Source organism: Balaenoptera ricei, chromosome 5 (assembly GCF_028023285.1).
Source record: "Balaenoptera ricei isolate mBalRic1 chromosome 5, mBalRic1.hap2, whole genome shotgun sequence".
Taxonomy (NCBI): domain Eukaryota; kingdom Metazoa; phylum Chordata; class Mammalia; order Artiodactyla; family Balaenopteridae; genus Balaenoptera; species Balaenoptera ricei.
Genome location: NC_082643.1, coordinates 67217190 through 67229210, shown reverse-complemented (window position 1 = coordinate 67229210; position 12021 = coordinate 67217190). Strand labels below are relative to the sequence as shown.

The 12021-nt window shown below is 39.1% G+C and overlaps 1 protein-coding gene across 6 annotated transcripts in view; it reads right to left on the bottom strand.

Annotated features, from left to right (window-relative positions):
* The window catches only part of NMU (neuromedin U), a 187831-nt gene that overhangs the window by 15764 nt on the left and 160046 nt on the right, over positions 1–12021 (bottom strand). For all 6 annotated transcript variants that reach the window (XM_059924094.1, XM_059924092.1, XM_059924093.1 and 3 more), the window contains one exon: positions 3563–3610. In XM_059924094.1, the coding sequence (XP_059780077.1) occupies positions 3563–3603 (41 nt within the window). In that variant the 5' untranslated portion in view covers positions 3604–3610. The remainder of the gene's footprint in view (positions 1–3562; positions 3611–12021) is intronic.

Below are 12021 nucleotides of genomic sequence, written 5' to 3'. Positions count from 1 at the left end.
CAGTGCCAAAAGAAGGATTATTCTTCCCACCTTGCAGCAAAGTCTGAATCTACATGCCAAAGTGGTGAGCCTCGCTGAATAGTACTCATTACTGGCTAATTTGAAAATCCTTCAATTGCTCGCAAACAATGGGAGTTTGGAAGAGAAGAAGCCGTGTATGGTGCACCTAGTATGAGTTCCCACGCTTCCAGGCTGCTGACTGCATACCCCAGGATCAGGGTTTTCTAAGCACCTGAGCACAGAAGCAGGGCAGGGCTCTTATGGTTTGCAGCCAGCTGGGTGTGGCGAGGAGGAGCCCAACTGGACAAGCAGGGGCGAAACCTACCTTGCACAGAATTCAGCATAATCGCACCAGGAGTAATTGATTACTTAATAAATACATATGGGAAATAATGAGGAGCTGAAACAGTGTGGGAGTGGGGTAGGGCTGTGGAGTGGAGCGGCCTGCAACTCCAGAGCAGTGCAAATTCCATTTCTCCCCTTTATTAGCTGTGTGACCTTGGGCGGGTTACCTAACCTCTCTAAACTTCAGTTCCTGCAGCCGTAAATCGGGGATGATAACATCAATGCAGAATTCTTGGAAGGATTACACGCAGGTAAAGCTCTTAACACTGCCACATACAGAGCAATTAGTTAACAATAGTAGCACTGAAAAATGTGTGACCTGTAAAGCTTGATTTAACAGCTGCAGTTACCGCTAATTCAGAAGACGTGTCAAAGGATTGTTCAGAGCCAGCAAGATCCTCACCCTTCGAACAACAGCACATGTTTAACAGGATTGGCTGTAGTTTAGGGATACAGTTGGAGTCATGAAACAGCTTCTCTGAGTATCCCACCTAGCATGTCAAAGGCCTGCTTTGTTCTCTTCTATTTGTTTGCCTGCCCAATGCAAATTGTTGGGATATTTATTAATAGTATTAAATGGCTCATATTTAAGTAGTATTTCAATAAATTATAACACATTTTCATATACATAATCCACACTTTGTCTTTAAAACACAGCTTGACATATACAGGATGGGAATTGTTATTCTCACATATAAAGCAAGTGAGATTCTAAGAGACTCTCACTTGCCCAATACTACACACGGCTAGGTCGTCTGATCTATAGGTATCCCTGTGTTGCACTGGTATTGACTGTTAAGCCTACGGTTGGGAGTTGGATGAGAGAAGAAGTAGAGCGTGATACATCTTTTCTCACTTTTTCCCTTCAGGATTGGGTGTGCAGTTCACCCCAGAAAAATCTAGAAATAAATCCCTGAAACTTCCTCTTATGGCCCATCTAGAAATGCTGAAAAAATACAAAATAATTTTTAAAAAAATCTAGTTATACCATGTGTCTCTTAACTCAAAGAAGAATAAATTTAGATATATGAGTGTCTCCTTAGAAAACATCTTCTAAGCCAGCTGAGGCTTGGCAACAAGACTGAAGTTTGACAGAAAAAGTTTCAAAACAAATTGCATTTTCTCCAGCAACTTTTTACATGAAGCCATTATTCACTGAGCTACAACTATTCTTAAGAATTTTTCTCATCTGAGATTTTTAATATTTTATTTTTTATTTGTGGACCTTTTAAAGAGCCTTTATTTTCTATTTGGCAAAAATGTTTTGAAGAACTATTCAGATAATCACATACATAATATAATAACAGTTAACAGGAAATTAATGATTTTTAAAAAATGGTATTAGTTAGTGTAAAAGATTTCATAGTAAATTTACAAAGCTCTCCTCAAAAGGTACAGTCTCCAAATCCAATAAAAGCTTAGTTTACCTTGATGGTGTTCAGATGAGTGCTTTAAAATTCATCCTTTTAATTTTGAAGACATAAAAGTGATTCTGAGGGTGTTCCTGAATTTCCAATGTAATGCAAAAGCTTGTGTGCTGATTAATATCCACCACATGTTATATATCCGTCAATGCTCCTCAAGCAATTCGAAATATCATTCATAAATGTTGTCTATTTTGATTCTGGTCTTGCTTTACCACTTAATGCCTCTAACTTGCTGCAAGTGATCCTCTGCAGGCTGAGGAACCGGTCGAGGCAGGAGAAAGGCTGCTTCTCCACACCGGCCAGGATGACATTCTGGAAGGACTACGTGAAGGACAGGCATCGCGCCCTGGCCAGACCATGTAGGGTTTCACCCCAGGCACACAGCTGACTGTGTTGAGAAGGTTGAACCAAGAGCCTCTGCTGAGCCCTCTCCTCTGTTCAGGAGACTTAGTGATGCTGATTAAGAAAGTTAAGACACCAAGCCTAACTCTGCTACACCTGCACTCAGAGACAGAGCTGCAGACAGAGGGAGCAGCGTCCAGTAGAGACGTGTAAGAAGGACACACATTTCCCGCGGCTCGTGTTTCTGAGACTGCTGGGACCTGGGACCCTTTGCTGCACTGCTGCAAGGCTTGCACCTGGACAGACCTCTCCTTGACCAACAAAATACAAAGAAACTATGTGGGACTAAAAATAACTGAGTGTATGCACAGTTGGGGCAAATTATGAACAAAAAGATACAAACAGACCAAAAAACCTTACTGCCACTTCTGAAGAGCTGGGGGCAAAAAACAGGGTGTGGGGGGCAAAAGCAGGGTACAGAGCATGCTCCCTGCACTCAACACCACCAGAGGAGTGGGCCAAACACTTAAGCCACCCCTCCAGCCTGACCGCTGGACACACCCCTACCCTCACCCCATATAAGGAACCAGCTCACCCCCCTCGGAGAGTGAGCGAGGGCACCTGTTACTTGTTCTAGCTCCCCCTGCTGCAGCAGGGGCCCCAGTAAAGCTTTGCCTGAATTTCTTGTCTGGCCTCTAGTCAATTTCTATTGATTAGGGAAGGCCAAGAACACTGGTCTGTATCATTTCCAGGTACAGAAGCTAGACCCACACTCCTCTCTCCCCAGTCCTCTTAACTCTTTCCTGCGGGAAGAGGAGTGAGTTACCTGACAGATGACTGAGAGGAGGAAATTGGGCACGCTCTGTTGAGCCCTTTCCTCTTAGAGAGCCAGCTCTCTGGCCAGTTGTTCTTGCCTTATTGCTGCCCCGTGGCAGAAAACCTGATTCTGGCAGGAGGCTTGAGTCACAGTCTAACCTCAGTTTAATTCTGGGGGTAGTTTTAGCAGACACACTTAGCAGCAGATCTAAGGCCACATTCACAAATTGACTTTTCAGTTACAATGATATTTTGATCTCCTAAGTCTGACTCTGTAAGTTCATCTCTCCATGGGTTGCAAACTCTATTGAGGGCCAGGATAGTAGTCCCCCAATAGAGCAATGGATTCATTATTTTTAATCTAACACAGAATTTGATTTTGAAATTAGCATTTTAATTTCAAAAATATGGGTATATTATCTGCAAATCTATTTTTCTTAGAGATAAAAGCCCTAACACTTTACACCATAAACTCATAGCACTCATTATTACCTGCAGATGATGTAATAATTTCTAATATGTTGACATTTTAGTAAGTCCATAAAATAATGATGGGTCCAAAGGGAGAGATGGAGTATTTCAGCATGACACAAATGCTTACATCACTATGAAACACCTCCATTTGGAATTACCTGAGGCAGAGGATCCATGGACAGGAAAGACAAACAAGCATTATCTATCTGTAGAAAACAAAAATGCCAGTTACATCTTGGAAACAGAGAGAAGATAGCGAAAAACGGGAAGCAGATTTTACGAAGTCAAGTTACCTATGCAACATTAATTAAAGTTCCATGACTGTTCAGGACTCTGGATTGGGGAGGCAGGAGCCTTTTAAACTATCTAAGGAAGTCCTGGAATTGGGATCTCCCCAAGATTCACCCCCAGGCACAGGGATATACATCCCCATTAACAGTCAGTAGGGATCATCAGAGCATAAAGATGCTTCAAACATTGAATGGAAAAACTGCTGGTATTATTCAGCCTGAGAAACGTGAGTAGTGACTAAAGAATGGCCTCAAAATTAAGGAGCACCCTGCTATGTGGTTCTTTAAATCTAATCATATCTCCATATAAATCTAATCACACCATCTAAATTAACATGATAATAGCATGTGTGCTAAATGACAAAGAGCGTAAGTAAAAAGTCTTACACAACATGGGCCATCTTCCAGTTCTCTACCAAGAAGCCAGCCTGAGAAAATAGTTCTATTTTACAGTGAAGGTTTACTGAACTATGCTTGGCAACTAGCTGTCCTCAGCTTTTTTTGTTTTTTGCCAACTAATTTAATTTTTATTTTATATTGGGATACAGTTGATTTACAACATTATGTTAGTTTCAGGTGTACAGCAAAGTGGTTCAGTTATACATATACATATATCCATTCTTTTTCAGGTTCTTTTACCATATAGGTGATTACAGAAGACTGAGTAGAGTTCCCTGTGCTGTATAATAGGTTCTTGTTGATTATCTATTTTATATATAGAAGTGTGTATATGTTAATCCCACACTCCTAATTTATCTTGAGGGCTCCTTTCTGTGGAGTTTTTTTTTTTTAATTAATTTATTTTATTTATTTATTTTTGGCTGCGTTGGGTCTTTGTTGCTGCGTGCTGGCTTTCTCTAGTTGCGGTGAGTGGGGGCTACTCTTCCTTGCGGTGTGTGGGCTTCTCATTGCGGTGGCTTCTCTTGTTGTGGAGCACGGGCTCTAGGCATATGGGTTTCAGTAGTTGTGGCTCGTGGGCTCTAGAATGCAGGCTCCGTAGTTGTGGCGCATGGGCTTAGTTGCTCCGCGGCATGTGGGATCTTCCCGGACCAGGGATTGAACCCGTGGCCCCTCATCGGCAGGTGGATTCTTAACCACTGAGCCACCAGGGAAGTCCCTCTGTGGAGTTTTGATGACATGCTTAGGAGGCCTTGCCAAAGACCTTGTTTCCACTGTTATGCACACTCATTTGTGAAGCACTTTCTGCTGAATGTTATTACAAAGCTCTGCTGGGGGTACACCAGATCTTGGTAATGGTCTCGTGAAGGTTGAAAAAAGGATCCATTTCTTCAATTTTTGTTGCACATTTAGGGAAAAAGCCTTCAGAGAGAAAACCTGGACCCTCTAATGCTTTGATGTCCTCATAAGTAAACCTCACGGTGGGAACTCCAAGATGGTTGATGAAGTAATCGGCATCATCTTGCATCTGTACAGAACTGATATTTGTTTCTGGGCACTGATCTCTTCTGGAACAGTTGAAATTATTTTTCTCAGCTACCAGTTGCTGAAGAAGATGGGGAAGCTACAGAGTAGAGACTTGAGTTACCGCTTACAGGACTGTGGAGACTAACATAAGCCACAACATTTCTCTGCAGAACCTTCTTGAAATCCTCTCCCCATTCATACAAGCCAATATTTCCAAAAGCTGTTCCACCCCATGAACAGAAAACAATAGTGTGGTCTGGTCTCCACCCTCTCTTGACTCTTAACATCAAGGCCCGGATAAAAGCTGTGATGACGGCAGTGCCGCTGGCCCATTCTTGTCCATTATAACTGTATGCGGTATGACGATGGCTGCCAACTATGATATAACGGTCTGGAGATGTCGAGCCCTTTAAATATCCAACAACATTAGTAACGGTTTCAAATTTTGTGACTGTCTGAATTTGCATGCTGGCAATTCTTTCCTCATTATTTGGAAGTTCTAGAGGGCCACAGGCACTGTGTGTGATTCTATCTTTCGGCGAAGAGATGAGTTTTGCAACGAGAGATGCTGAGATGGGCTGCACTAGTAGACAGGTGAGGTTTGATCGGTTTTGTCTGAATCTTCCATCTGCTAGTGTTGGAGGGTCTCCTGCAGAGGCGGGGGGTGGCTGTGGCTCACCGTGGGGAAAAGGACACTGGCAGCAGAAGTTCTGGGAAGTACTCCTTGGCGTGAGCCCTCCCAGAGTCCACAATTAGCCCCACCAAAGAGCCAGGTAGGCTCCAGTGCTCTGTCCTCGGCTTTTATCCTTAAAAGAAACCTTAAACTGTAGTATGAGATTTATACTAATCATTAAAAACTGTGCTGAGACGTTAAGCACTAAGCTAGGTGTCTAGAGTTATCTATGGCATTTATTTCTTTGGTGGCCTTTTAAAACAGGACTGGAAAAAATGGTACTGATTCTTGTCTGTCTGGGATGATTTAGGTTGAGTCCTATTTATGGCATAACATCTCAGGGGCCCCTGTCTAGTTTCAGAATTTGTTGAATTTAATTTAATTGCCATTCTCACACTAAACTGAAGGGGGATAATCATACCCTTTAGTCATAATTTCTTAAGCTCCTCTGGTTTCCAAGTTGAACATGAACTAATATATATAATTCTGTAATTTAGAGAATAACAAAGGTATACGGTATGATAGAAAAGCATACGTTTATGTCTCCTTTTCATGTTCACAGAACTTATCCTCTCTATATATCACAAATACTGGGAGAAATGTTTTATTCTATTTGTCCCTTGTGTCCATGCACCTGCTCCCTCTTCCATGCCATACAAACCCAGAATCATGGATACAAACACACAGAGACAGTGGTAAACTTCTTGAGGGCAGGGGCTATCTAACGTGCCCAAATAAGTGTTCAATAAATATTCTTTAATTAAATTGCATTGAGTTTGTGGGGAAAAAAATAAAAAGAGAAGTCAATTGAGAAGGGAAAGCGAAAAAGGTACCCTTTTAAGCTTCAAATTGTGACTAATGCTTTATGTATCACCCCCCAAATGCGATTTAATTTGCTCTAATAGGGTAGGAGGAAGTGGTCCCTCTCGAAATTGTTGTGATGTTTAGGTATCTGAAGACTTTACATGCTCAAGGGGAAAGCTGTCCACCCCCAGCCCAGGCTGCTCATTTGTATGAGGTGGCCGTGTCCAAGGACAGCGGACCCTTGAACTTCAGGGCTCACTAATCAGTGCATCAATATGGCTTGAATAAAAACACCAGAATAAGAAAAAACACCAATTAATCAAATTAGGAGATAAGTGCAAAGCTTTTCAGTCTTTGTTCTCCTTTCTTTAAAAGGCATGGCTGCACTGCCCTCCCCCTTTCCCTTTGGGTAAGCATGTGTTCACTTCACTCAGCTTATGGCCCTAATGGTTTTAAGTGCCACTAATGCTTTTGAGAACTCTGTGGAGTCCATCGATGAACCCGTTTGAAAATGGTTAGGTCTCTGTATACGGTTTGAAAAGTATGTGTTTCTAGCATCTGAATAGCTATGTAATATTTAAAACCTCCAGCAGAAAGCTTAACTATATGTTCTTAGCATCTTCTTAAAATATCTTTTTCTATAAAAGAATGTATAGTGCTTTTACAGCTCCATTTGAGTTTTTTCCCCAGCATTATCATCTAAAAGTTTTTTTCAAAGATTTTCCTCAGAAATATAATTTCAAGCTAAACTAAATGTTTCTGTACTCTACATTAATATCTGTTTTTAAATTATTCTTCATCTTGCTTATATTTTTCAAGCATGTATTATGATATACCAAGGCAGAGGCCCTTAAAATAGTCTTACAAATTTCTGTGCTATTTAAGACTCTTTAGTACTTGGCCCTTATCATCTGTCTTTCTTTGCCCTTATGTATTTTGTTAGGGGGTGGCTTAGGTATAAAGGGTATTCTCCTCAGTTCATAGCTTGCTATCATCACTGGACTCACTTTATTTATCCTTTTATATTTCCATTTCATACTCCTATACCATCCTCCCATAAGCAGCTCTTCTAATGTATTTGACGTGTATCCTCTGTTTATGTTCTTATAAAATCTGTACTGCTGTTTGCTGTGCACATATGGTATTTTCTTACTTTTTTAAACTTAACACTATACTTTAAGATCTCTCCCTGCTCCTGGATACCTCTAGCGTGTTGCTCCTAACTGCCAGAGAGTATTTATAATGTGCATGCACCACATGTTGCCTACCTACTCCCCAGTGATGCGAGGCCGGTTCCCTCCACTCCTCGCATTACCTCCTTGTATCTGTCCTCCACATATGGTTCTGTAGGAGAATATGTTTGGGCTACACACTCAGGAGAGGGCATGCTAAACCACAGGGGTATCTAGGCGGCTTTCCAGATGGCTACACCAGTTGATACTCTCATCAGCAATGCATGGGGATTCCTACACCCTACATCCTTGCTAACGTTTGCCATTCTCTCGATTTCAATTTTTTGCCAGTCTAACGGATAGAAAGTGACAATATTTTTGTCTTAATTTTCATGTCATTGTTACTAATGGATTTGAGCATCTCTTTAGATGCTCGTTGGTCTTTAGGTTTCCTCTTTGTAAATTGTTCTATTCTTTGACTACTTTTACTTTGGAGTCCTGTCTTTATCCAATTAGCTAGAATTTCTTAGATATTCTAGAAACTAATTCCTTATCAGTTTTAGGCATTGTCAATATCTTCTTTCTAAGGCTCTTACATTTTTTCAAGGGAGTCCTTTGTTGAAAGAAATCTTTACTTTTAATGTAATTCAAATCATGATGTTTTTGGCCTTATAATTTATGGTGGAAGTTTTTTATGGAAAAACTTATGGAAATTTTTTATGGAAAAACTTATTAAAATTTGTGGAAAGAAGACTTTCCCTGCTCCTAGCTCACAAAAATGGTTTCCTAATAGAAAAGATATTTCCTATTAACTCTATAATTTTACCCTGTATGTTTAGACCTTTAATCCACCTGGAGCCTACCTTTGTAAGGGGTGTTAATTTTATGTTTCTCTATACAGTGAGCCAGTTTCTCAACCCTCATTTGCCGAACAATCTGTCCTTTTGCCTCTGAATTTTCGTGTTACTTCTATTATAAGTTAAGTTTATGTGCACATGCATTTGTCTTAGGTTGTCTTAGGCTGGGTTCCCCCAGAAAGAGACCTTGAGATAAGGATGTGGCTATGAGTAGATCATTTGGAAGATAACCCAAAAAGCACTGGTAGAAGAGTGGAGAAGTAAAACAGGGAAGGGAAGGAATCCAGTCAAGGGTATGTTATCAAGCAGGTTACCACCATTGTAACTGGGATCAATCTGTCTGGGGTACTCTGAGACACAATGCAGAATACATCTCAGAGTTATCCCACCTGAGGGGAGAGGCAGCTAAGGTATTCATTCACCTACTCTCTTGGGTCACCAACTGATGGCTATTCCTGTGGTGGGGGCATTTGGTCCCAGGCACTTCTGATCTGTCCTGAGCACAGGCCAAACAGGCAGAGTCACATGTGCTTGCAATTAGAAACAGTAAGTTTGGAGTGTGCTAGAATGGTGAATGACAAAGGGATATGACAAGGCACTGACAGTGTCTGCTAAACTCTCCAAGCTCTAGTCTCAGTTCCACTGGTTCGTTCATCTATTCTTACGCCCTCACCATACCTTTTTTATTAGTACAGTTTCTTAGTATATCTTGATATCTGGTAGGGCAAGTTCTGGCTCTTAGCTCTTTATATTTAAAATTTCCTTAGCCATTTGTAGACCTTTATTTTTCCACATCAATTTTAGGTTAAATTTATAAACTTTCCAAAAAAAAAGTTAAGTGGAATTCCGATTGGGTTGCATTGATTTTATAGGGTTTACATTGACTAATTTAGGGAGAATTGATATTTTTATTACATTAAATTAATTGTTCCATCCAAAAGTAAAGAATGTCTCTCCATATATTCACATTATCTTCTAATTCCTTTATTAAAATTTAATTTTTTCTCCATAAGCTATTGTGTATTTTTGGTTAATTCCTAGATACTTATAGTTTTTGTTGCCATTGTGAATGATGTAATATTTTCATGTTACTTTTTCCTAGTGAAAAGAAATGTTATTGATTATTGTATATTGGTATTATATCCAAAACTCTTCTAAATTCTCATCTTAGCTCTAATAGTTTAAGAGCGAGAAATTTATTAATGTAAATTATCATGATTATAGATTAAAGGAGAAAAGGCATATTGCTTATCTCAATATTGGTGCAGATAAAATATTTGATTAAGTTCACATTTTATTTAGGATTAACAAAACTCTTAGGAAGATAGGAGAAGAATAGACATTCCTTAACTAGGTAAAGGTTATATAACAAAATTCTAGAGCAAATTTATACCCTATGGAGAAGCTTTAGTTACATTTATTGTGTAACATAGTACTGGAGGCCTTTGGCCAATGATTAGAAGGAAAGAAGAAACTGTTTCTTCAGTGCTTATTGTATTACTATAGCACCTTTTTGGCATCAGATATTTTTCTAGGAATTTATTCATTTCATCTAAGTTTTCAAAATTATTACCATATAACTGTCCATAATACTTTGGTGGGGGTAACAGCTTACTGAAATATAATTCAGATTCTGTATAATTTGCCCATTTAGAGTGTACAATTCACTAGTTTTTTTTTTTAAGCTATTATCCCGTTTATCTAGAAAGAAAATAACAGCTTGATATAATAGCCTTCTAGAGAATATATATGTACACACAGAAATTAGGCTTGTGGGTCAAGATAAATGTCAGAATTTAACCCTGACGGTAGCAAGAATTAGCTTACCTCAGATGAAGGCTATAACTCAACTAGTTAGAGCAGAGAATGCCTTAGGTAATAGAACAGGTGCCGCTTCCAGCGCCCTTCTTTTCTCTCCCTGAGATGTGCCCTAGATCTGTGGGTTTATGGGACTAATGCAGGATGGGAGTCCCACCAGATTAGAGGGGCACTGAGTCTCCTCAATCTGTTTTTTTCTTTATCAGTTTAGAGGGTGATGTCATTGATAGGTAAAGCAGTAAATCTATACTCTAACTACCTTGTTACTGGACCTAAAGTTCATGTTTTGAATACAGACCTTCAAACTGAACCACAGAATATAGGAACTCTCTGGTTCAGAGCTACAAATAACAAGGGGTCTTTCCATAGGGCCTTTACAGCCACGGACTTTTTAAATTACAAGTCATGACCCACCACTGTCCATCCCTTAGCTGATAATTTTTGTCTAGACCAGTATGATGACTCCAGACCAACATGACACAATTCACTAGTTTTTAGTGTTATTTACTGAGTTGTGCAAACTTCGCCAGTCAATTGTCCATAATACTTATTTAAAATTTTTTTTCTGTTTTTATTTCTTATTAATTTTTATTGGAGTATGGTTGCTTTACAATGTTGTGTTAGCCTCCACTGCACAACAAAATGAATCAGCCATAAACATACAGATATCCCCTCTCTTTTGGACTTCCCTCCCATTTAGGTTACCACAGTGCTTTAGGTAGAGTTCCCTGTGCTATTACAGTATGTTCCCATCAGATGTTTATTTTATACATAGTATCAATAATGTATATGTGTCAATCCCAGTCTCCCAATTCCTCCCACACCACCACTTTCCCCCTTGGTATGGATGGATAAAGAAGATGTGGTACATGTATACAATGGAATATTACTCAGCCATAAAAAGCAATGAAATTGGGTCATTTATAGAGACACGGATGGACCTATAAAGTGTCATACAGAGTGAAGTAAGTCAGAAGAAGAAAAGCAAATATCGTATAAAACATTTTTTAAATCTCTCTTTTTCTTGGTGATCTACCCTTTTTCAGTGTATGTCTTTTTTTATCTTTATCTTCTCCTCTGCCTTTTAAATCAGTACTGCCAGTGCTTATTAACATTTTGAAAGAACAAACATATGATTTTGTTAATATTGTTGATTTGTTCTCTCCTCTCTCTTTTTAATATTTATTTCTGCCCTTATTTTTATTATTTACTTCATTCCTGTTTCTTTGAATTTTCTCTGTTGTTCTTTTCCCCCACATTTTTCAGTTGAATGCTAAGCATATTTGTTTTTAAATTTTCTTTTTTCCTGATAAATATATATGAAGTTAAAATTTCTTTCTAGCTACTGTTTTAGTTGTAGCATACAAATTTTGACTCATAATATTTTTATGTCATTCTTTTTCAGTCTAGGGCTATTTACCGAAATTCCACATATTTTCCTAACAGATGGGATATTTAAGTTATACTTTTGTTAATAGTTTCTAACTTCATTGCATTATGATTGGAAAACATTTAAAATGGATCCTAACTCATGAAAACTTTCTTTGTCTTCTAAGACATGGTCTGTTTTTAAAATGC